General features: G+C 37.1%; 1 protein-coding gene across 9 annotated transcripts; it reads left to right on the plus strand.

The window, feature by feature from the left end:
* The first annotated feature begins 3,844 nt into the window (after window positions 1–3,844).
* On the plus strand, window positions 3,845–25,098 carry RNF146 (ring finger protein 146). Of its 9 annotated transcripts, none has more exons than XM_029224192.1 (4): window positions 3,903–3,995; window positions 12,263–12,370; window positions 19,904–19,979; window positions 23,145–25,098. In XM_029224192.1, exon 4 carries the CDS (start codon window positions 23,146–23,148, stop codon window positions 24,223–24,225), a length of 1,080 nt encoding a protein of 359 aa, XP_029080025.1. In that variant the 5' UTR covers window positions 3,903–3,995; window positions 12,263–12,370; window positions 19,904–19,979; window position 23,145; the 3' UTR covers window positions 24,226–25,098. The 9 variants fall into 9 exon arrangements, with proteins under 9 accessions (XP_029080022.1, XP_029080025.1, XP_029080020.1 ...); XM_029224193.1 differs by having other exon boundaries at window positions 3,919–3,995; window positions 12,268–12,370; XM_029224189.1 differs by lacking the exon at window positions 19,904–19,979 and having other exon boundaries at window positions 3,845–4,167.
* The last annotated feature ends 343 nt before the right edge of the window (window positions 25,099–25,441 follow it).

The following is a 25,441-nucleotide window of genomic DNA, read 5'->3' on the forward strand; positions in this document are numbered from 1 at the left end:
TAATAATCTAGCTTTAAAATAATAAATGAGGGCTTCCCTGGTGGCGCAGTGGTTGAGAGTCCACCTGCCGATGCAGGGGACACGGGTTCGTGCCCTGGTCCAGGAAGATCCCACATGCCACAGAGCGGCTGGGCCCGTGAGCCATGGCCGCTGAGCCTGCGCGTCCGGAGCCTGTGCTCCGCAACGGCAGAGGCCACAACAGTGAGAGGCCCGCGTACCGCAAAAAAAAGAAAAAAATAAAAAAAATAATAAATGACTTTGCCAATAAATAAAATAGAGCATTTATTCAATACAATGCTCAATGAGGTCATGTCCAATGAAACAAGCATGGACTTTGGAAATAATATAATAGCTAATATTGCCAATATAAGACATCTAAAAATCAATACATACATTCATGTACAGATACAGTCAGGGTTAGGAAAGGCGTGCTTGCCTTTACAAACTATAAAATCTGACTCAGTGACTGTTTCGTGTTGGGCTATTTCCCAGGCATACAATTGTCATAACTCAGTTGTAACTTCCATGGCTGCTGTAGAAGCACTAAGAATGAGCCAAAGAGAGAGAACTGATTATCACATTAGGTAAAGGACGAGCACCAGCAAAACTGTCTAGTCTACTACTATTTACAAAGGAATTCTAGTAGAAAAGTACATATTTTTGATAACTGAAGAACATGTCAAATGGTAGGACAGAGAGCAAGATATATATCAGCTCTTGGAGCAAAATCTTCAACTGAAATGGAAAAGTTTGCTTTCTAAAACTTCCCCTTGGCTTTATTTCTATTCATCTGCTAGCTATAATGACTAGTACATTCCTGAATCTGGTTTGTTCTGTTTCCAGAAACATGAGAAAGTTGTGTCCACAGTTATCAGATGACTGCTGGCATGTGGGAAGAAATCTAGCTCAGGGTTGGTGCACAAAATAGTCCCAGTCTATTTTACATTACACTAGAACTAGTGTTCTCAAAGTTCTTGGCCTTGGGACCCCTTTATACTCTTAAAACCTATAGAAGGCTCAGAAGAAGTATTGTTTATATATGTTAATTTATCAATATTTACCAAACTAAAACTGAGAACTGTTTAAAATATTTATTAATTCATTAAAATTAATTCATCAATTAAAATTAATTCATTAAAAATAACCTCATTAATGTTAACATTAATAACCTCATAAATATTTCCTGATAAATAACTATTTTTAAAACCAAAGTTAACTTAGTGAAAAGAGCAGTATTATTTTATGTTTTTCAAATTTATTTAATCCCTGGCCTAATTAATATAGCCAAATTCTAGAATCTGCTTCTACATTCAACCTGTTGTTACATCACATATCATGTGGCCTCTGGAAAACTCCACTGTACTAAAGTGAAAGGGGGTGGGGGAGAAACAAGGCAGCTAGAGTCTTTGTATATATTATTATCCAAATAATTTTTACCTCTAGGATCCTCTGAAAGGATCTCAAGGACCCCCAGGGAACACTGGAAAACACTCTGAAAACCACTGCCCTAGACTAGCTATATCAATCGTTTTCAAAACATTTTCCACTGTGACACATACAATTTTCTCATGCATGTTTTCATGGATGTCTTCAGATGTTAACTAAACAGAATATTTTGACCATTAAACTAACAACATCAAACATTTTTATATGTTGGGGGGGATAGTACAGGGAGGAGGGGGTACCTGAGATGTGTGGTATTCATGAACACATTTTATATGCTTGTGGGAAATAGACAGTCAGTTATGAATAATGAGCAATTCCTAGCAGTCTTTTGCAACTTCTTGATTCAATGAAGCAAAATAGAATGAAAATGATAATAACATTATTACAGAGATACCTTGAATCTGTTGGGCTCTGATTTATTTCTTTATGTAAACCACTTGAAAGTTTGGGCATCTTGACAATTACTGGAAACCAATTACTTTTCAAATAATTCTGTCCATGTTGAGAGGTGCCCTCCTGTATTACTCATAGACAGAAACTCATACTATCTTTCAGGTGTGGTGAAGGTGGGGTGCATAACATTCCATACACTCAATTTTCCTCTCTATATACAACTGCTGACAAATAAGTTTTTATTCATTTATATATTATTTAGTATATAAATGTGTGTGCACATATTCATTCAATCATTCAACATATATTTCCAGAGAGCCTCTCTAAGTGTGTTAGGTACTATTCCTGGCAGTTGGAATACAAAGTAGAACACAAATTCTTGACCCCGAGAGACTTATGTTCTAGTGTGCAGAGACACACAGTAGAGATAAACAGGTAAACTAAGTCATCCTTTACATTGTGCTAAGTATTAGAGAGAAAAAGGTGAGAGGAATAAGAAATATTGGGAATGGGGGAATGTCACGATTTAAAATAGTTTGGCAAGTAGAGGCCTGACTGAAAAGATGGCATTTGAGCCCAGACAGAGGGAGAAAGCCACTATGGTGAAGAGTTTTCCAAGCAGAGGAAAGAGCAACTGCAGAGACCGAGGTTGAGAAACTTTGTAGAATCTTCTTGGAACACAAAGCTAAACAAGCAGTTTGTGAGGTCAGGGAGGTAATGAGGGGAGAGTCTTAGCACCACTGTTAAGGACTTTGGTTTTTACTTTGTTTTGGGAAGCTAGGGGAGACTTCCAACAAAGATGTGGTATGACTGACTTCCTTTTTAATAAGTTTACTGTGGCCTCTGGGTGGAGAACAGACTCAAAGGAAAGCAAGGACAGAAGCAAGAAAACCAGTCCCTGGTCTAAGAGATAATGTAGGTTGTAGTAGAGGCGGTCAGTAGTCCAATTCAAAACGTGTTTCGAACGAAGAGCCAGCAGATTATTTGCAAAGTGGATATGGGGCATGAGAGAAAGAGAGAAAGTACAGATAGGTGTGAGCAAGGAAAGATGATGTGAGCAAGAGCTATTCACTGAAATGACTAAGACTATGGCTGTGGCTGAGAGTTTGAAGCCTGTAATGGCGTTTTAGTGAGACTCCTGTTGATTAATTCCTTTCTTGCACGCAGATGGATAGACAGACAGATCAGCAGATAGATAGGTAGACAGACAGAATAAAAGAAATACACATATATATAAACTCTGAAAAATTTCCAACCTTGAAAATTAACCATAAACAGTTAATGAGAGTTCAAAATGCAACAGCATTGCAAATTAAGAAGATGCTGGCAAGGAATGTTGAAACATATATTCTTTTAAAAATAAAAAAGCATGCTCTTCCACCTTTTTCATTTTACTACAAACTAAGAAAATACAATCAGTTCCAAAAAAAGATGATGTATATGCTAAATTGAAATGGAGGGTGCTGCCAGGATTCTGATGTTTGAAACCAAACACGTGCAATAAAATAAAGCCATTTCTTTAGTTTTAGATTCTTATGCTGATTAATCTCTTCCTGCAGCTTCCTGCGCCCTGGTCTAAGAAAAATGAGCCCAAAGGAAGGTAAGATTTTTTTTTCCTATTAAATTGCTCAGTGGTTCAAAAGATGAATAAATTGGAACTTCCTTTTTTTTTTGAAAGAGAACCAGTAGTTTTGCCAAGGACTCTTCACCCCCAAATCCAGCTAGGCGCCCAAAAGGGCTTCTCCTGGATCTCGAAGCTGGGTTTCTGAGCAGCACCACCTGCTGGTTCTACACGTGTCTTACTTCCTCGGCCCCAAATCTCTCTCTGGTGGACTTGCATTCTTTCAGAATTCTTCGGCACCTAATTACAAGTAAAGCAAAATATAAAGCAGTTAGAAGCGGCGAAACTGCAGCTCCCCAAAGATAGGAGAAGGTAGGCAACCTGCGGCGTGCGTCAGGAACGGGGCGTGGGGAACTAGGGCGGAGCTGGGCTTGAGCGAGCTCACGGGTGCGCGGCGCTGCTTCCGCATCGCGCGGCCCCGCCCCCCGCGACGCTACCGGCGGTCACGTGACGGCCGCGCGCGCGTCCCCGGCCGCTGCGGGCCCCGAGGCCGAAGAGAAAAGACTGCGAGGCGACCGTGGCTGTGGCCACAGAGGTGCGAGTAGGGGCGAAGCCCACTTGAGGGGCAGGGTGAAAGTTAGCCGCTCCGGGATCCTAACTTGGGGAGAGAAGTGATGGCCCGCGGTGTCACCTCCAACGGCGACACACTCTGGGTCGGCCCTGCGCTCCGGGCCTGAGAGGGGCGGCGGCGGCGGGGTCAGGGGCCGGTACGTAGGTGGACGCCCTTGGGCCGGGGGGACCGCGGCTGTTGCGCCGAGCCGGGGTGGGACAGCTCAGCCCTTTCCGTCGCTCCCAGCTTGGCTGCTGTCACAGGCAAGAAGACGGTGACGGGCTCTGCGTTGCTTGGGGCCGCCGCAGCCCCTGCCCTGGGCGACAGCCCGGAGCTGGTCACGGTCCGGGTGCGAGAGGCGGAGCAGCGGCCATTACTGCGCAGCCTCTTCCGCCGGGGTCCTCGTCGCTGCCTTTGGTGGCAGCCAGGTCTCTCTCCTTTCCCCTCATCGGTGGTGTCAGGCCTCTACACGGGGACTTTGGGCCTCAAGATTTAGGGCCGGCAATGGTTTAAGGGGTATCCTACTCCCAATTTCCCGTGCGGAGGCTTCTACCCGGGCCTTGGGTCAGGGCGTAGAGTTACTGCATTTTGTCTTTTTCCGGAGTGTCTTTGGCTTCTTTCTCTTCCCTCTTTCCCTCCTCCTCCGGTTCAGTTTCTGGGTATTGCCTAATATGACGAGCAGTCCCTCGCCTTGCTCACGTTAAGCCCAGCGCTGTTATTAAAGCATCAGAATCATTAAGAGATCTCTCAATACCCGTTGAGCCTCCAAAAACCTCGGTGCATCTTAACAGCGGAGGCTGTTGCTTTGTTCTTCTGGTTGCTGGGTGCGGAATTCTCTCCCTACCCCCCATCCCGACTGAAAGAGTACGGGTCTTAAATTGTTGCCGCTGTTTTATTTTCCGTGGGCATCTAGAGAAAGGCTGAAAAATTGTTTTGAGTTTACGCACACTTATGGCAACTAGATCTTTTCCGCTTGATATCGCTTTTAATATGTTTTTCTTTTCCCTAAGTGCCATTTTAGTGAGCACTTATTTCTCAAGTTTCTAAAGTACGTACATTTTGTTTGTTAAGTAATATTTTGTTTATTAAGTAATATTAAAACTGTGGAATTGAGAGAAGAAAGCCAAGAAATGATAGAAAAACGCGTTGTCTTTGGATGATTGACATTTCAGGTACTCCTCCAATGTGTGTACTTTTAAAATAGAATTTGAAAGTATGACATTGGCGTTAAAAGCAGTATATACTTACGGAAACTGGAAGACTTAAAACTGTTTTTGTTTTTTTAATAAGTGAATCTATATTTAGACCTTTAAAAGACGTGGCACAACTAACAGGATTTATGATGTTGGCTTTGCTGTTTTTGTGACCAGCAAATACTGTTCGTGTTGAATGTCTGGGAGTGCTCTAAAAATCATGAAAATACGTCAAGTAATCCAATTTTAAAGAGCAAACCGGAAAAGTGAAAAACCACTTTAGAAATAGATTTTGGATGTGTTTGTTTTAGCTTGTACATCTTAAATTGGAGCATTTTGTTAAGCCGAAATCTTTGATTTAGAATTTATGTTTCAAGTGGGCCAGTGTAAATTGTGGGCAAAATGAAAATAATGGTAAACATTTGTAGGATTTTGTTATTTACTCGGTTGTTAAAAACTTGGTAGAATTATAATCATCAGGAAAACTGTTTTTCCAAATAGCTGATCATTAGACAAGAGGAAGAAAAAAAGAATTTTTTAAGAATTTTTTTTTTTTTTTTGGTAGGAGACATGTGTCAACTGGTAAAGTATTTTGTTTTTGAGTTGTCGCAAGGATAGGGCAGATTTTTTTTTTTTTGAAAGGATCTAAAAATGATTTCTTGACTTAGTAGAAGAAAAATATAGTATTAAATTTTTTCTTTTCACAATATTGATCTGCATAGAGAATATTATCTCATGTATTAGCAATTTACTAGCATAAAACACCTGACACACTGTCAGTTGGGTATGTGAATGCTTTTTTTCCCCCAGTGTTAGTAACAAGGTGAACCTTTTCCATCCTCTTGCCTGGTTTTTGATTGTGCCCAAGGAACGTGATTTTGTGCGACCAGCTGGATTAGAAACTGTCTTTGTGGGTATGGAATCCATCTTATTTACATTCTGCTACAACCACCTGTGCTATTTATGGACTGTTGAGTGTTCATGGCTTATTACCCTTTGAGTTAGTTAAAACAAAACCCGTTGTTAAATCGTATTAATTAAAGTATTTAGAATTATGGAAGTGTAGAGTAGGGTGAAATAACAAAGACATGGGAGTTGTGACTTGACCAAGGTCACACAGATAATTAGCAGCACAGCTTTTCTTATTTACAAAATGGTTGCAGGCTATGCAACTCCTGGTTTATGTGATTAAAAGACAGTACTTGTTCACATTCACATTTAATGTTTTGTTAAAATGCAAAGCCCACCTTTTTGGGTGGAAAATATAAAGATTTAATTCTTGGGTATGAAGATTGTGAAGGCCGGAGGTTGTCATACAGTAATGTTTTTTATGGGAAGTGTTAAACGCAGTGGTGGAAATAATTCTTTAACATAGAGTACTGTAAAATATTGGACCCCATTTAGTTGAAATGAGTTTTGACTGAAGACTTTTGTCTCCCAGTATGACGTGTGCTTTCAGTAAGCTGAGTTTTCGCAGGAGATGAGAAGGAAAGCTAAAAATGGAAACATTAGGGCATTTAGTTACATCTCTCAATTTGGGACTCTTTCTTAAGAAATATTAAGATGTATCTGCTGAATTACACCCGATCTCTCTCTCTCTGTTCCTTCTTTTACTGGTCCTTGCTTTTTGTTCTTTTTTGACTTTGTATACCAAAAGTTGTAAGATTTGTAGTATTTTTCTTTTCTGGCACTGATATCTTTTATATAGAACATTTCCTGTTTTGTGTATTTTGAATAAAGAGTAAGAACTATTTTATTAAACATTAGCTGTTAGTATAATTGGAAAAATACAGGAAATCTTCAGATCTTTGTAATTTGATATTTTAACTGTTACATGCTTATCTTTTTCTTTGACGAGTTCTTTAAAGAAAGATAATCATTTATTTGAATCTGTAAACTAAAAAAAACTTTTTTTTTTTTTGACTCCATGACTGACTTGAAAAGTAGACTTGTAATTAAGCCTGTTTTCAGAGAAAATAACAGTAGGTGCAAATAATAGGAGCATGAATTTGTTGAGTGGTCACAAATTATAAGTAATACAATATTCATTTTCAGTTATACTTAATTGGTTGAATGGGTAGATGATTTAAATTAACTGATACTCTCTAATCTCTTTTATATATTTTTAAATTCAGTCTGCCACTTTTTTTCTTTAGAATTGTTAAGGGGCAGAAATATCTCATTTAGTTTCATGTTTTCTCTTTCTGTGTTACCTTCCTAATGGTTCATTTCTGTATAAGTTTGCACCTTAAGAAGGAACCTTAACCCATTAGCTAATTGGTATTTGCATGTCAAAATATTGTGGCAAATTTTACTGTAATAATTCATAAATTGTGTTGATTTTGGTGATAATTTACAAATCATTCATTGCAGAAGGAATTATGTATGTTTGCCAAATTAATTCTGGCCTGTAGTTAGAATTATACTATTCTTTTATCTTTAGTTGAAAGTAAAAGCCTTCCCCTCCTTCCATTAAAGAAAAAATATTTGGTTTCAAATGTAGAAGTTTTCTGAGGGCTACTTTACATGACTATTCTGAATATTACTGATACATGCCATACCCTGTGTTGTGCCCAATTGGCATTGTAATTCTCAGAGGCTAGAGTTGATGGATCTATTTGGTAGAATTGAGACTAGCTAAACCAGTCAGTTTTGATCACAGCAAAATATGCAATTTTCTTTTTCATCTGTGCCAGCAAAGGTGTGAGTAAAGTAACATGGAGTTCATTTTCTTTATTCAACAATTCTTGTAGTAAATTGCCAGTTTTGTGTTGGAAAAAACCTGTTGGTATGCAAGACATTCTAAACCTGCATTGCCAGTAGCCACTAGCCACATGGAGCTATTGAGCAAACTATGTGGCTAGTCTGAATTGAGTTGTGCTATAAGTAAAATACACACTAGATTTCAAAGAGTGTACACACACACGAGTGTAAAATATCACATTAATAATTAATGTATATTAAATACCAGTGGAAATGGTAATGTTTAGAATATATTGGGTTAAATAAAATATATTCTTTAAATTAAATCTACCTGTTTTCTTATTATTGTTGTTAATGTGGCTAATAGAAAATGTGAAATTACATATGTGGCTTGCATCATCTTTCTATTAGACAATGCTATTCTAGACCTTTTCTTTGAGATACAGCACATTGAGGAAAATATTTTTTTAAAGATATACTTGAGCTTGAATCTCATCTCCCAGTATTGATAGTTTCGTGATTTGGGGTTAAATTCTTGTGGGCTTGGGTTTCCTCATTTATAAAATTTCTCACAGAGTCATTTTGAGGATTCAATGATATAATGGGTCTACTAGTGCTTCCTGAACTTTAATATGCATATGAAATACCTGAGATCTGATTCTCTTGGTAGGGAGTGGGGCTTCAGATATTTTGTTTGTAAGGAACTCCCAGGTAATGCTGATGTTGCTAGTTGAGGACCACAGTTGTCATAGCTAGGATCTAGATGACTACATAGGTTTTAGTTCATTTTCCTCCCCTCAACCATTATCCATTTAGAGTCAGCTTTGAAATTTAGCTGTGGGATACAGGAATTGGAAAAGTCCCTGTAGCTTGCAAGATTTACTAAAATTGGTTTTATTCCTAGATTTTTATCTGCATTCTGTAGAATTCATTGCCAGCAAATAAAGCTGGATAAATGATGTACTTGTCAAAAGATGTAAAGATGGCATGAATTTTATATTTGTAAATGTAGTAACTCCCTCTGTTAGATTTTAAGTTGTTTAAAGAAAGGATTAGAGCTTAGATATCTTTATGTCTTTTGTGGTTGGGTGCCTATTCACAATTAGAATGCAAATGTTGTGTTATGTTAGTAAATAAATTTAGTTTTTCATTCATCCAAGAAATACCAGTTCAAGTTGTCAACAACTGATTGGCAGTTTACTGGCCGCTTAGAGATATAAATTGTCCTTGTCTTCAGGGGGCTCATGGTTTACTAGAAGAGTCAGAAGCGAACAGATGATTGCAGTGCGCATGATAAATTCAGTAATAGAAGAATTACAAAATAGAGGGGAGGGAACAGTTTTTTGGAGGTAGTCAGAGAAAGGTAGTAGCATTCTTTTTAGCCTTAAAAGAGGGAGACTATACCAGGCAGGAGGAAATACAGAACTACAAAGGGAAGTTTGGAGAAGTGAGTAATTAGGTGTAAGTAGAGTATTAATTTGTGTGAGAGAGATAAGACTAGAGAGTTATTTAGGTTTCAGGTCTTTAAGACTTTTGAATATTGTTCTAAGGAGCTTTACCTTTGTTGTATAGGCTGGAGAGCCCATATAGGGCTTCGCGTATGGAAGGCTTCATTTTTCTTTTTAAGTCTATCACACTCAGAGACTTGGTGAATAAATTTAAGGGGTGATACTGAAGCAAGATAATCAGGCTGAACAGTAGTCCAGGAGAGAGAGGACAAAATTCTAAACTAGGGGACTAGCAATGGCAAGAGAATGGAGGATAGATTCCAAAGGTGTTAGGGATGAAAGTTGACAGAATTTGGTGTGATGTGTTAGGAGGGGAATGAGAAAAAGAATTTTGTTTTTCTCTGTCAGCACTCATTGGTTAAGGCATGGAAGCTGAGATGTCACATTGTTAGATATATGCAGAGATGGGGGTGTGTAGAGTATGTGTAGATGAGAGACAGAGATATGAGAGAACCAAGCATTCTCTTAAGAAGTTAAAATGGTTGGGCTCCAGATTGGGCAGGAAAGGAAATGACATCAGGTATTGGAGAAAGGAAAGGAGGTGGTCAAGAGACTGGAGGGCCCCTTGAAATTAAAGAGTGGGTGTGGGAATGAATAAGTGAGCTGAAAGGACCGGAGCTTGTGATCTGAGAGTGAGATTAAGATTTTATAGAGGCAGTAGTTTTAGGACGCATCTAGTTCCAAATGTGACCATCATATTTTTTTGGGGGGAGGGGGGTGATGAAGTTAATTGAATTTAGGATTTTAGGAATTGAAAAACAAGGACAGTGTTTCTCAAATTGTATTCGATGGACTACCTGCATCAGCATCACTTGAGGTGAGATTCCTGGGCTGAAACCCATCTCTACTGGCCTATAGTATCTCGGGTTAGAGCCTGAGAATGTGTATTTCTAACAAGCCACCTCTGTGGGGCAAGTTCAGGAACCTCTGAGTTAGGTGTTGAGTGGTTTATTCTCAAGGATATTTAAATAGGTTCATAGTGAGATGTCAGGAGATAAGATGAATAGGATGACCAGTAGTGAGTAGATTAAGTCAGTACCTTAAGGGTTAAGAGAGAATAGCTATAGGGGATTATAGCCAATGGTTGGAGACTTCAAAGAATAAGTGGGGTTTTTTTGTTTGTTTTTAAGAGTAATGATGTTAGAATAGTAGAGTGTTTCCTGCTGTCCTGTGTGTGAAACTGGACAGGAGGGAAGTGAATGATGGAGTATTCTTTGGTGCCATTGAAGTTGTAGGCTCTTGGAGGGTAAAGTGAAAGCGCTGTGGTGGGAAGTCAGGACAGTGGAGTCCTTATCATGTAAAGACTAAGTTCTAAAGTCAGAGTAAAACAAAAAGTCAAGTTGTTTAGAAACCCTTTCTAGTCAGTTACTTCTGAAAGTTCTCCAGTTTTGAAACAGATTGCATACTGTTTGGTCTGTTAAACATTTGGTGAGATAGGCTGGCTTGTATTTAAAGGCCATATATCGTCTTAAATACTAAAATTACAAATTTTTTAGGGAGATGGATTCCCACACTGAGCAGCACATGGAACTGAAAGAGTATTTGTCTCTCCTGTCTTGTGGTTACTGTGAAGCCCGTCATCTCTTTAGTCATCATGTATGCTTGATTCTAATTTCTGTGTGGTGAAATGAGCCTCCCACAGTGGGCATGATGAAGTGGAAGGAGGAAATACTAAATGAGAAGAAAGAGGATTAATGGCTGAGATGATGCTTTAGTTGGTGACTCTGGACTTCCTGGACAACAGGCATCTTGAGAGAAGGTTGGCTTAAACTTGGACATACATATAAATACCAGGAGGTCCTAGTTAATGTGATGATGACCTTGCCTTCCCATACATTACCTTCTTGTAGGAAGGCAGTGGCTATGGAATACATTCCATGTGGGCTACTTTGTCCATAAAGAACTTGTTTCACTTAAATTTTTTTTCTTGTGGTAAAATATATCAGTTGGCCATAGATGGGTTTATTTCTGGACTCTCTCTTCTGTTGGTATCTTTGTCTGTCCTTATGCCAGTACCACCCTGTCTTGATTACTATAACTTTGTAGTAAGTTTTGAAATCGAGAAGCTTGAACTCACCAACTTTGTTCTTTTTCAAGATTATTTTTGGCTATTTGGGGCCCCTCACAATTCCATATGAATTTGAGGATTTGTTTCTTCATTTCTGAAAAAAAGGCTCTTGGAATTTTGATAAGAATTATGTTTAATCTGTAGATCACTTTGGATAGTTCTGTCGTCTTCATAGTCTTCCAATCCATGAACACCAGTTGTCTTTCCATTATTTAACTCTTCTTTAATTTCTTTCAGCAGTGCTTTGTAGTTTTCAATGTACAAGTCTTTCACCTCCTTGGTTAAGTTGATTTCTAGGTATTTCATTCTTTTAGATGCTATTATAAATGGAATTGCTTTCTTGATTTCCTGTTTGAATTGTTGACTGCTAGATACAGAACTGACTTTTTTGTGCATTGAACTTATAATAAACTGCAATTTTGCTGAATTTGTTTATTAGCTTTAGTAGCTTTCTTGGGGATTCTCCAGAATTTTCTATATAGAAAATAGAGAAAATTTTACTGTCTCTGCAAATAGTTAATGGTTTTACTTCTTCCTTACCAATTTATATGCTTTTCATATCTTTTTCTGGTCTAATTGCTCTGGCTAGAACTTCCAGTAAAGTGTTGAATAGCAGTGGAGAAAGCAGGCATCCTTGTCTTGAAATTTTTCCACTTTTGAGATAAAATTTGCCAGTGAATTTTGTTAAATGAAGAATCATACATAATTGACTGAAATTAATTTTTAATGTTGTTGATCTTAGTCTGTAGAGAAGTTGATGTTGAAATTTTTCTTTTGCAGCACAGGATGATCCAGCAATGGAGGAGAAAATACTGCAAACTGGCTGATTGCTCGTGAAGAAGATGTTTTATTTTTGTGACAGACATCTGTGGAATCTGTAGTAGAAATGTAAGTATGGCATCATGTTTGTTCCAAAGCTGCAGTAAATTAAGTGGACTGGTATAAAATGTAATAAATCAAGTATCTGTCATAGTTAGTTTTAATTATACAAAATGAGCATTTTATATAGACTTTGAGTTGACAATTTTATTCACATTAAATTATTATTAATGTAGATTTCCAAAAAAAAATCTCTTCAAAGGGAAAAATCTCTATTAAAAAGTGGAACTGAAGACAGAGAAATTTGCTCATAGAAGGCTAAAAAAAAAACTGGAAAGATCTCCAGGTCTTCTAGGTTCTACTTTTTCTTTACATAGTAATTTACTTAAATAACCAAGCTAAGGAGATAATATCAGCCTTTATAAATAAGAAAGACTTATGGGTTATAAAATACTAGTTATTAAAAACATGTTTCAGTAAAATAAATAGGTTTTTTTAATTAATTGGTTCTTTTAACAAGTTAGTACATGCATTTTAATTCCTATTGGAGTCACTGTAGTCCCCAGTTTTACCAGTTCTGTTTTCCTATCAGTTTCTCTTTGTGAAGTATGCTTTAAAATGTTGCTACTACCTTGATCTTGCCCATATTGAACTTCATTCTGTTATTGATGAAACTTTTTCACACAATGAACATCATATTTCTGTCTTCCAAGTTGATATGAAAAATATCCAACTTGAGTCATTCATGAAAAATGCAGTGAACACTTTACTTTTACAGTTTTGGTGATAACAGTGTTTAATATACTTGACCAGAGAGTGACCCTTGTAGATACTATTTCATATGTTCTCCCAGTTTGACATATAACTGTTGTTATCTACTTTTCCAATATGGTGCTTTAATTATATATTCCCATTAAAAGTATGACCATATCATTCTTAGTCAATGTTGAGAATTTGATAAAAGACAGTTGAAACCAGTAAGCATTTTTCTTTAAAATTAGGACAAATATGTTTTTTATTTAACCCTGTTCATGTATTGTCTATCTATATACATATGTATATTTTTTAATCCTGTAGGTCAGATAGTCTGACCATCAGACTATCATGGCCATCAAGGAACTAGACTGTGGTGTAGTCAGTAAGACACATATGTAATTAATAATTATATAGTGGAAGAAATACTGTATTGAGGCAACAATACAATGCTTTCAGAACTGAGAGGATTTATTCCATCTGAAGGGTTCAGAGTGAACAGGGGACTTTTGGTTTGGTCTTAAAGAATGAATAGAATTTTAACAATCTGAGAAAACTAGGAATTATATTTTAAGCCAAGGGAATGGGGAAGGGCACAGCTGCCTAAATATCAAGGTATCTTAGGGGAGTCGGGGAGCAGTCCTATGTGTGAAGGTGGAGTGGGAAATAGAGACTTCACAGGGAATGAGTGTTTATTTAGTGTCTACTTATTGCCAGGTGCTTACTGGGTATTTTACTTGGATTACTGAATTCAGTCACAAGATGGTAGTAGCCTTATCTACTGATGAAGAAACAGAGATGAAGTCATTTTCCCTGGGTCAGTGTTTACCAAATATCTCTGAGAATAATCTACTAGGGCACTTGTTGAAAACTGAGTTTTAGACTCTAACCCAGATGTGTCCAGATTTCCAGGAGAGAGCACACCAGCTAATTCTTATCTTTAGAGAAGTTTGGGAAACACTGTTCTAGGTCAACAGTAAGAATAAATGATAGATTTTAACTAAGTCTGTTATACTCTGAAGGCTATGTCAGTGTAATTGAAAGCCAGTGTTTAGGAATTTCTGTGGGATTATGTAGGCAATAGAAAACTATTGAAGATTGAGTGGAGGGGAGACTAATTAGACATAATTGAACTGAGGAAAGATGAAGAAGAAATGACTGAGGTCAGGAAGGCCACTTGGGAGGTCAGTATTTTGTACAAGAGTGTGTCCAAGAGGCCAGAATTAAGGTCACAGCTTTAAAGGGAACACATTCTAAAGAAGTTTCTGTTGCAGAAAAGCAAAGTGGCCAAGGAATAGGGGAGCACTGAGGATGACTCCCAAGTTTTATCCAAGATAGAGACCAAAGGAAGAGGGTGTAGGTTTAGGGGAGCAGATAATTTTGGTTTTATTAATGTTTGATTTCAGGTGACTGGAGAATACTGAGGTAGACTTTTTGAATACAGAATTGGAAATACAGATTTTAGGTACCCAGAACAGTTCTGGATATTAGATTTGGGGACTCATGGGGGTTTATATATATATACTATATATCTACTGAGTATTCCAAACTAATACATATATATAAGTTTGGAATATTCAGTAGATTGTCTAGGCATAGAATGTAGTATGAAAATTTGGTCACCCACAGAGCCCCTGTGAGGAATACTGGTATTTAAGGGAAGCTAAAGAAGGTAGAAAAAAAATGATAACGGAGAATTAGGAGAGAGTACCATCATGGAAATGAATAATATAAATTTTTAGAAAAAGAGTCGATGGTTAATAATATCATTTAGTTCAATGGGATCGAATAGATCAGACTGGAAGAGGTCATTAGACTTAGCATGTTAGTTGATTTTGAAATTTAGGGATGGAGAATATTAATTGAAATCTGGGAGGAATTGGGATGGTTTAGCTTTGAAAACTAGCAGTACCCCATCCTGAGCCAAGAGGAATGATGATAAGGTAGAGTGAAGATAAAAATAAAATTTGAGGAGTCATTCATACCTAATTTCTTAATAAGGGAGTCCAGAATATCTCTTTACTAAGAGGTTGGAGAAGTTTTGTAATAGTCTTTGTGGGAATAGGGAAAGAAAGATGTCTTAGCTGAGTAAAAAGTAATTGATAGCAGGCTTGATGGATTCTGGGAATCAAAATAACTAATCAGTGTATGGTGCTCACAATTTTTGCACCATATATTTCACTACAAATATGGAAATTTTCATAAGTTGAAGAGTAACTTTTATAAGTTCTCTCCTTGCTTGACCCTTCTTTTTTGCAAATGTCTCCCCTTGTGGCTTTCGAGGTGGCAGTCTTACTTTATTCCCCATTCCTCTCTGACCATTCCTCCCATCCTTTGCCTCACTTATAAATGTTGGAGTAATCCAAGATTCTATCGCTGGCCCTTTTGTGTGCTCTAACAGGTTTAATTTGGGCATTCGTACATTTTCATGTCCCAAGAACCGTGTATGTGTTGGTGACTCATGAGACTTCTTTCTGCTTAGATTTCTTCAGAGCACCTATCTAGTAAACTCAACTGTCATCTACCTGTCTTCATCTGAAGACTTTATAAATATCTCAAAGTCATTATGTCAGAACTCGCCTCAAGTTCCAAATCTTGATGAATGATGCCATCATCCATCAGTAACTAAATGCTTTCATTTCTGTTTCCTTAGTATTTCTTATATTCTATTGTTGGAACCTTACATCTGTCGTCCCCCCCCCAATTATCTTATACCTGGATTACTCTAAACTTTAGTTTCCTTTTAGCCCCATGACACCAAGTCTTCCTCCAAACTCCTGTCCAAATGGTCTTGATAAACTACTAAACTGTCACTTCCTAACATAAAACTTTTCAATGAATTCCCGTTGCCTCCTTAAGGGTTCATATATGGACCAGCTTCATAGAGATCCTTGAACTCCTTGATGTTATATGTAAGATTTCCCTAATAAGACTGTGACCTAAAAATGTTTAAGAACCATTTGTATTTAAAATAAGTGTTTAAACTTACTAAGATAGCGTAATGTACAAGGTCTTTGCAATACTTCGTGCATAGTACATTTCATCCATTCAAAATGTATCTATCCCCTCCCTGCTAGTTACTGGGGAGTACAAAGGAAGAAATGGTATCTGTTACACTTATCAGAAACCATTAGGTAATGTAGTGTTCTTCAACTTAACTTTGATGGCAGTTTTATTATCCATTTCTCTGCTACCGCCATGGGCATGGTAGATGCTGAGACACTTTCTCTGTTCAAAACTGAAAAGGAGTAAGGAGAAATACGTGACAGCTCTTGCAGCAGGTGATAAAAATGTCATTCCTTTATCAGTCTGTGAAATTTCTTAGTAACTTCCTGAAGTCTTTCCTAAAATTATTGATGGTGGTTCTTATATTTGGATAGTCATGATTATTTTAGAGGCATTCTGTAACAGTTAAGGGTAAAGACTATGAAGTCAGATCACCTGGATTATGAAACCTAGATTTGAGCCTGGCTCCATCACTTAATGAACTGTGGCTTTGGGTATTTCTTTACCTGAACTTTCTGTACCTCAGTTTCCTCATCTGTAAAATAAGGAAAATAGTGGACCCATTTCGTAGGGTGATAGGAGGATTAGATATAAAGTGCTTCGCAAAGTATCTGCCACATATTATGCAATCAGTAAATGTTAGTTGTTATATTTTAATGTAATGAGCTATGCATCAACAGACATCCAACAGAAATTAAACACCCACCAATTACAACACACTGTACAATAGGAAAAGTTAAGAATTTTGTCTTAAGGGCTTAGGAATGGTCATTGTTAAAATTTTAATGTTATATTTTTAACTTGTATTAAACCTCAAACTCTTTATATTCCAGCAGAACTAAAGATTTGAGGATTTTTTTTTTTTTTTTTTTTTTGCGGTACGCAGGCCTCTCGCTGTTGTGGTCTCTCCCGTTGCGGAGCACAGGTTCCGTATGCGCAGGCTCAGCGGCCATGGCTCACGGGCCCAGCCGCTCCGCGGCATGTGGGATCTCCTGGACCAGGGCACGAACCCGTGTCCCCTGCATCGACAGGCGGACTCTCAACCACTGCGCCACCAGGGAAGCCCTTGAGGAATTTTTTTTCTTTTAAAAAATAGTCAAAGTTTTGGGAAGGAAGATGACATTCTTTTTTGGTAGGTCTGCGCAAAAGATGTTGCAGTACCTTATTCTTTATTCCCGTTTTTATGTTTTTAATTGGATTCTGAGCCCAGAATTAAAAACCTGACTTTTAATATTTGTAGTTTTTAATTGCTGGCAGAAATTTCTTCAATACTATGTAAGCTAAAGGTCTTTTTCATTTATAGTAATTTTACCTTTCTTTTGACTAATGAAATATTTTTAAGAAGATTAAACAAAATCTGAATACTTGGAGATTTCCACTGAATCTGCCCATATCCCTCTATATTTGGTCTTGTTGAAGAGAGAAGCCTTACTAGCATTAATAGATGTTTATTTGTCTTCCGGAAATATTTTACATAGTTTAGAAGAAGAATGGGATTTATGCTTAAAAGTCATATCACATTAAGAGTTCAGTTAGTAAGAAAGTCTTGGAAAATGAGTGAAAGAAACATTTACTATGTTCTTCTGCAGAGTTGGACTAACGTCATTCCAAATTTCTACATATTATTCTTAATTTAGTAACCAGGAAATAAATTCCCTTTTTCAAAATCATCTCTGAAGTTTCCTGAGACATTTACTAGTTAGGGAATACTACTCTTTGATTAGCATTCTCTTTATCAAATCCTTGCTCTACAAAAAGGAAAGGAAAAAAAGCATTTCTTACACACCAGTATGATCCTCTGAACATATTCAGTCTCCAACCTATTTGAAGATCATTGAAACTATGCAAAGAAAAAAAATCTGTTTTGTAGAGTAGATTAAAATGGTCATGAAAATTACCTTGAAGTGTGTCTATAGATAGGCAGGCTAGTGGGTTGCTTTGTCTTTATCTTGTTAAATATCTTAATGGTATCTTGTCCACTGTATGTGCCTCATCCAGAGCTATGTAAAAATATTTATAAGTTCTCTCCGTTTCTTAGTTGGTGATAGACTAGGAGTGTACTTGGTGGGCTAAACAGAATTAGAATTTGATGTTTGCTATGGCAAATTGATAGTTGAAAGTGCTTTAGGTGAATGAAACTTTAACTATCTTGTGTCTCTCTGTTTTCTGATGAAGTTTATCCAATTTTACTTCATTCTAATGAGGGAACCAAAATACCTGCCCCAAAAGAATTGTTTTGCCTTTCTAAATAAGCATGTTGCTTTCACAGTTCATGTCTTCCCCTGGGATGGCTGTAATTGCTTTTTTTAGTTTGTTAATTATATGTTTATTTGTGCATGCAAGAGTGAGAGTCATATAAAATATTGATCATGTTAAACAAGATGGAGAGTAATGTTTTTAGGTTGAAAACTTTCTTTTTGTAGATAACTGCATCTAATGGAAGATCGACTTTTGGGTTAATTTTACTTAAGTACAACAGGGTTTGGGATTATGTATCTTTTTAAAGTATGGCATTCATCCAGGTTGCACTGTTGGATATTTTATTTACATTTTACTAGACATTTTCTTTTTAAAATTTTAAATTTATTGGCCTGTCCTTTGCCCAGAGGGTACCTAGATAGTTTAGGATATGGACTTATTGTATATGAGATGTTGCTATCGTTTTTTCAAAGTACTGATGAGCATTAGCCCATTTCAACATTTTTGTCTTCCGAATAGAATCAAACATCTGTCTTACTCAGTTAAATTATTACTTGTGGATGCAGGGCGTCCTTATTTTCTTTTTCTTACTTGGGCTTCAAATAAATATGGAGATTTAAAAAAAGATTTTCAAGAATTTCATTGACAACTGATTTCTTTAACTTAAATTGAAAGGGATGAAAGAATATATGTACTAATTGTTCACCCTTTCTACAGCTGATTTTAGTTCTTTTTGTTATGAAAATGTTTAAAGTTATCCTGAGATTTAAATGTAGCGATAGGACCTGATGAATTAAAACTAGGTAGCCAGTGCCTTACAACTGTTTTCAGTTCTTTTCCTGAGCACGGCCTATATATAGCTTTTGCCAACAAACAGAAAAGTGAGAGGCTAAATTCAGTTAGCAAGTATTTATTATGTACTGTGTGATGAGCATGTATTAGATATCTTAGAAAAGGGAATTTTGAGTCAAAACATGAATTTTTCCTGTTTTACTGATGAGAAAACTGAAGTCCCAGAAGCATGGTGTGTGAGATATTTTTTCTTTTAAATCTCTTAAAGGTACATTGGGCACTGAGTATAGTATTTGGCCAAATTGAAAGTAGTGTACATAAACTGTTACCACAGTGTAAGACTACCTGGGGCAGACAAAAGTATTCTGAATCTTTTGCTAAATGACAAATGAAATATGTGGTATTCTGTCTCTTGCCATTTTGGAAAGTACTTAGATTTTGTATTCAAGAAATACATATGAGTTTTTGAGAGCCTAACAAAATATTCTGTGTACAGCCAGTCATTTTAGGGGAAATAGGTGGGGGATATTAATTGACCGGTTGAGAAGCATGTGCTTTCACTTATAACTCAGATTGTTAAATTACAAAATCTTTGAAGGCGTAAGTGTATCTCAGAATACTCTGAAGCTCCTGTAGTGCCTAATAACACATATTAAGAGGTCATATTTGGTTGACTTAGAATTTACCATAGGTTAGGAAAAAGTTGTATTTTACTAGATTCTGTAACTTAGAATTTCTGGTAAAGGAGTTGATTGGAAGTGAAATTAAAGGTTGAAAAAAAAAGATTGGAAATTAAGCATTTCATGGAGATCAGTTCTTTCCCTTGAGACTGTGTGTTGCTTCCTTTTCTAGATAAGTGCAGTCTTTTCAAAAACTTACTATCATTTTGAACCTTGCCTGTTGAGGAACCAAGGACACAGAAAAAGCAGTAAGAGAATGTATTTTTGTTTGATTAGATGTACTGTGATGAAAGCCTAAGAGATAAGTGTAAACATTTTTACTGACTATACCTTTTGTAACCATTGAACCCATTTTTGAGAACTTGATCTTGGGAAAAAAGCAAATATCCTTATGGTGATTAAATTCTAAATATTCCATATTTAAAATGGTAGAACCAACTAGTAGAGAGAGATTGCCACTCACTTTAAGCAGCAGTTAATTAAGGGTTGCTAGTCTCTGTGAGGTCTTCACCTCCATTTCTCAGTCTTTCACTTATCACTCGTATACACCCTCTTATCATTTTCTCCCCCTTTAAAATATCTGTGGTTTCCTATTACTATGGGATTAAACCAAATCAGATGTTTCTTTAGCAGGGCACAATAAGGTTTTCAGGTTGGGCATCTGGTTACCTTTTCAGCTTAATTTCCTGCTGCTCCATTGCTTATGACTCAGTGCTTTCCACATGTCTCTGCCTTGAATCTCCTCCACTCCCCAGCCTCCTGCACCCCAAATTTTCTAACCTATGTCTATCCTCTCATCTCTCTTATCATTGTTACTTTTAATAAGTATCCTAACACATTTCAGTTATTGCAGGAATCAGGTCACATTGTGAATATCTGCTTGTTTGCATGTACGTTTCCTTATTTAACAGAGTAGGTATGTGTCTTATTCATCTTTAGATCCATCAATACTCAGAATTGTATACGGACCATAGTAGTAGTTTAATAAATGTTTATCTGAATCAGTAAGGTGGACGTTCCAAATTTTATACCAGTGTTTAAGCTTTATACATCCAGTTTGACAAATCTTTTTTATTTTTTAATTTTTTAAAATTTTTATTGGAGTATAGTTGATTTACAGAGTTGTGTTAGTTTCAGGTGCATAACAAAGTGAATCAGTTATACATACACATATATCCACTATTTTTTTTTAAGATTTTTTTCTCATATAGGCCCTTACAGAGCATTGAGTGGAGTTCCTTGTGCTATACAGCAGATTCCTATTAGTTACCTATTTTATATATAGTAGTGTGTATATGTCAGTCCCAATCTCCCAATTTATCCCTCAAGCTTATGGTACCTTATCCCCTGGTAACCATAAGTTTGTTTTCTACATCTGTGACTCTACTTCTGTTTTGTAAATAAGTTCATTTGTACCCCTTTTTTTTTTTGGATTCCACCTATAAGTGATATCATATGATATTTGTCTTTCTCTGTCTGACTTCACTCAGTATGACAACTCTAGGTCCATCCATTTTACCACACATGGCATTATTTTGTTCTTTTTTATGGCTAATATTCCATTGTATATATGTACCATATCTTTTTTATACATTCCTCTGTTGATGGACACTTAGGTTGCTTCCATGTCCTGGCTGTTGTAAATAGTGCTGCAGTGAACATCAGGGTGCATGTATCTTTTTGAATTACGGTTTTCTCAGGGTATATGCCCAGTAGTGGGATTGCTGGGTTGTGTGGTAGTTCTATTTTTAGTTTTTTAAGGAGCCTCCATACTGTTTTCCATAGTGGCTGCACCAGTTTACATTCCCACCAACAGTGTAGGAGGGTTCCCTTTTCTCCACATCCTTTGCAGCATTTACTGTTTGTAGATAGTTTGACAAATCTTTGGTTTTTTTTCCTCTCTCCTTCCTCTTCAGGGCAACTTCGGTATTCATGTCCTTTTCTCCCATGGTCTTATATGATTGTAACATTTGTTGAGCTTTTTTTTTTTTTTGGTGGGGTGGTTTCCCACCTAAGTTTCATGAATTCATGGAGGCTTTCTCAAGAGAGATATAAGATGGGTAGTAGTTTGTCCATGGAGGGGCATGAGAGGCAAGAAGTGAAGAAATATTCCGTATAGAGAAAACCTATTATTGGAGGGAGTATCCACTGTGGCTGGAAGCCTGATCAAGGGGAAGTTTGATGTGAGATGAGGCTGGCGTGGGAGCTGGCATCCAAACCATGCAGGGCATATAGATCCTGGTCTTTAACCTAAAATCAACCTTTTAAAAAGGGGTAAGGCTGGACCCATTAAAAGGCATATGCAGTAATTTAATAAATAGTGTTTGCTTGGTGACTAGGGAAGGGTAGAGGTGGATAGTAGATAGAGGTGGATAGTAGATAGATTTAGGGGATATTTAGGAGATAAAATATAAAACTTGCTGATGTTTTGGTTGGGGAGGGGTTAGGAGAAGGACAGCTTCAAGGATGGATTTCTGGCTTGAAAAGCAAGATGAATAGAGGTATCTCCAGAGTGGCATTTAGGGAGTGAGTAAATAAGGAGGAAGCAGATCATAAATTCAGTTTTTGTGCCTTCAAGACATCCAAGAAGAGATCTAAAATAGGCAATTAAAAGTATAGGTATAGGGCTGAAAGGAGAGACCTGGGCTGGTGATTGTCAACTTGTGAGTCGGTAACAGTTGAAGCCATGAATATAGATGAGATTATCTTGAAAGAGTATAGCAAGAAGAGCATATATATGGTTTAGAAAGAGGCAGCAACAACAGAAAAGGCCATAAGAAGAGAGTGTTTCACAGAGGGGGAATGAAATGACTGGTTTAACCAGTGTTTTTAGATTATACAGCAGAGAAAGGGAATTTCTAGAATTTAAACTCTGGTATTGATTTCATATGGTCTCCTTGTCAAGTACCAAAAGTACATTAATACATGGCAATATTTGCAAAACTGCACCTAGTAGTATCCTAAAAGGCTACAAAATTTGTTACTTTCTGCAATTGTAACCTGAATTACTTTTAGCAATTTTCTGTTTCTCTACTTTCCAGAATGATTGTAAAAGTCTAGATGAGTTGTATTGATACATTTTAAAATCTTTGCATTTAGTTCTATCTTGTAAGTTCTGTGAATAAATAGAAATGGTGTATTTATTTGAAATCTATACTTTGGTTGTATGTTTTTATTCTTGGCTTAACATTTGTGTGCCTCATTGCCACCCACAAGTAAAAATCAATACAAATCAAAAAGATTTTTCTGTACAAGTTAGAGTTTTTTTCTCTACTTTCATTTTTGTATCCCCATTGTCTAGGATGTGGTTTGCATGTAACAGGTACTTAATGTTTTCTGAATTGTTGAATTAAGATATTGGAAGAGTTAAAACAAGATTTTAATACTATATGTATTTTCTCTCATTTTCTCAGGATGGCTGGCTGTGGTGAAATTGATCACTCAATAAATATGCTTCCTACGAACAGGAAAGCAAATGAGTCCTGTTCTAATACTGCACCTTCTCTAACTGTCCCTGAATGTGCCATTTGTCTGCAAACATGTGTTCACCCAGTCAGTCTGCCTTGCAAGCATGTTTTCTGCTATCTATGTGTGAAGGGAGCGTCATGGCTTGGAAAGCGATGTGCCCTCTGTCGACAAGAAATTCCCGAGGATTTCCTTGATAAGCCAACCTTATTGTCACCAGAAGAACTCAAGGCAGCAAGTAGAGGAAATGGTGAATATGCATGGTATTATGAAGGAAGAAATGGGTGGTGGCAGTATGATGAGCGCACTAGTAGAGAGCTGGAAGATGCTTTTTCCAAAGGTAAAAAGAGCACCGAAATGTTAATTGCTGGGTTTCTGTATGTTGCCGATCTTGAAAATATGGTTCAATATAGGAGAAATGAACATGGACGTCGCAGGAAGATTAAGCGGGATATAATAGATATACCAAAGAAGGGAGTAGCCGGACTTAGGCTGGACTGTGATGCTAATACCGTAAACCTAGCAAGAGAGAGCTCTGCTGATGGAGCGGACAGTGTATCAGCACAGAGTGGAGCTTCTGTTCAGCCTCTAGTGTCTTCTTCTGTAAGGCCCCTGACGTCAGTAGATGGTCAGTTAACAAGCCCTGCAACACCATCCCCTGATGCAAGCACTTCTCTGGAAGACTCTTTTGCACATTTACAACTTGGTGGAGACAGCATAGCTGAAAGGAGTCATAGGGGGGAAGGAGAAGAAGATCATGAGTCACCATCTTCAGGCAGGGTACCAGCACCAGACACTTCCATTGAAGAAACCGAATCAGATGTCAGTAGTGATAGTGAGGATGGATCTGCGCTTCTTGCGCAACACTCCTTGACCCAACAGAGACTTTTGGTTCCTAATCCCAACCAGACAGTATCTGATCGATCTGATCTATCAGGAACTGATCGATCTGTGGCAGGGGGTGGAACAGTGGGTGTCAGTGTCAGATCCAGAAGGCCTGATGGACAGTGCACAGTAACTGAAGTTTAAGTAAAAAAGTTTTCAGATCCATGCTCAAGGTAAAAATGGTTATCTGTAAATTTCTGCCCACATAACATTATACTCATCCCTAGTAGTGCATTTTGGGAGTTGGGGTGGGAAGGGGTATGGTAAGGATAGACCTGTAATTAAAATGTCTAACATGTCTCTGTTGAGAAATTTATTTAATATAAGGAACTTGGGTGTTAATAGTTGAGAGCTGTTTAGTAGTAACCCAGTTTTCTTGAGGTCTGTTTATAGTTTTTTTAAATATCTTCAGTTCTTTTGGCCAGCGTGTATTATTTGTGCATTAACAATCCTCATCTGACTCTTGCATTGTCATATTTTTCTGCATGGAATGACATAAAACCATTACTAAAATTTGGCACCTATGAGATGTCTGGGATCAGTATGAACAAGCAGCTTAATTAATGTGAGCATAGATGTGAATTTGGGGTTTTAAAATAGATGAATAACAACTATTTAATAGTAAAGTTACTGAAATGGAAATGTAAAGAAAACAGCTTATAACTTATGTTTCAGAATCTTGTCTGTAACACACTTCATGGCGTTCCCATAGGCTTTGCTGTCTAGTCCTTGTAGTTTGAGGTGTCTTGATCCACATTTTTCTTTTTGATTACAGACTTTATAATTTAATAAATACTAGAGTTTATCAAAAATAATCTGTCTCTTGTTTGAGTCTGGAAGGGGATGGAAACATTTTGACATCTGTGGCCAAAAGGTCACTAAAAAAGGGGGTGATTTGAATTGGTGGTGTATTCAGCTTACATAGTCACCTGCTCAGAAAAGTTTGATTTCTTCATAGAGAATATTTAAACAGAGTCTACAGGGAATGTTCGTGGAATAAATATGTATGGAAATAAACCTAAAGCCTGTGAGACTTAAAGGCCTTAAATAACTGATAGCAGAGACCGCGTATATATATTAGATTTTCTTTGCCAGTATTCATTAATGGCTAACCCTAATCTGAATTAAATGGTAGGCTTATTTTTAAACAGCATTAGTAGACACAAAGTGATTCAACACAAAATGTTGTACAATCTATATAGCAAGGTAGGAAGCATTGGGTTAACGTGGTAATCCAGAATTTGATTCTGAAGAAAAGTAACATGAGTTTCTCTTCTGTATTTTCCTAAGTAAAACAGTAGGATCACAAAGCATACGCAAGTTGTCTTTAATATGATTTTTCAAAGGTGAATTGAATGTT

This window comes from Monodon monoceros, unplaced genomic scaffold, assembly GCF_005190385.1.
Source record: "Monodon monoceros isolate NGI ecotype Baffin Bay Population unplaced genomic scaffold, NGI_Narwhal_1 Super_Scaffold_15, whole genome shotgun sequence".
NCBI lineage: Eukaryota > Metazoa > Chordata > Mammalia > Artiodactyla > Monodontidae > Monodon > Monodon monoceros.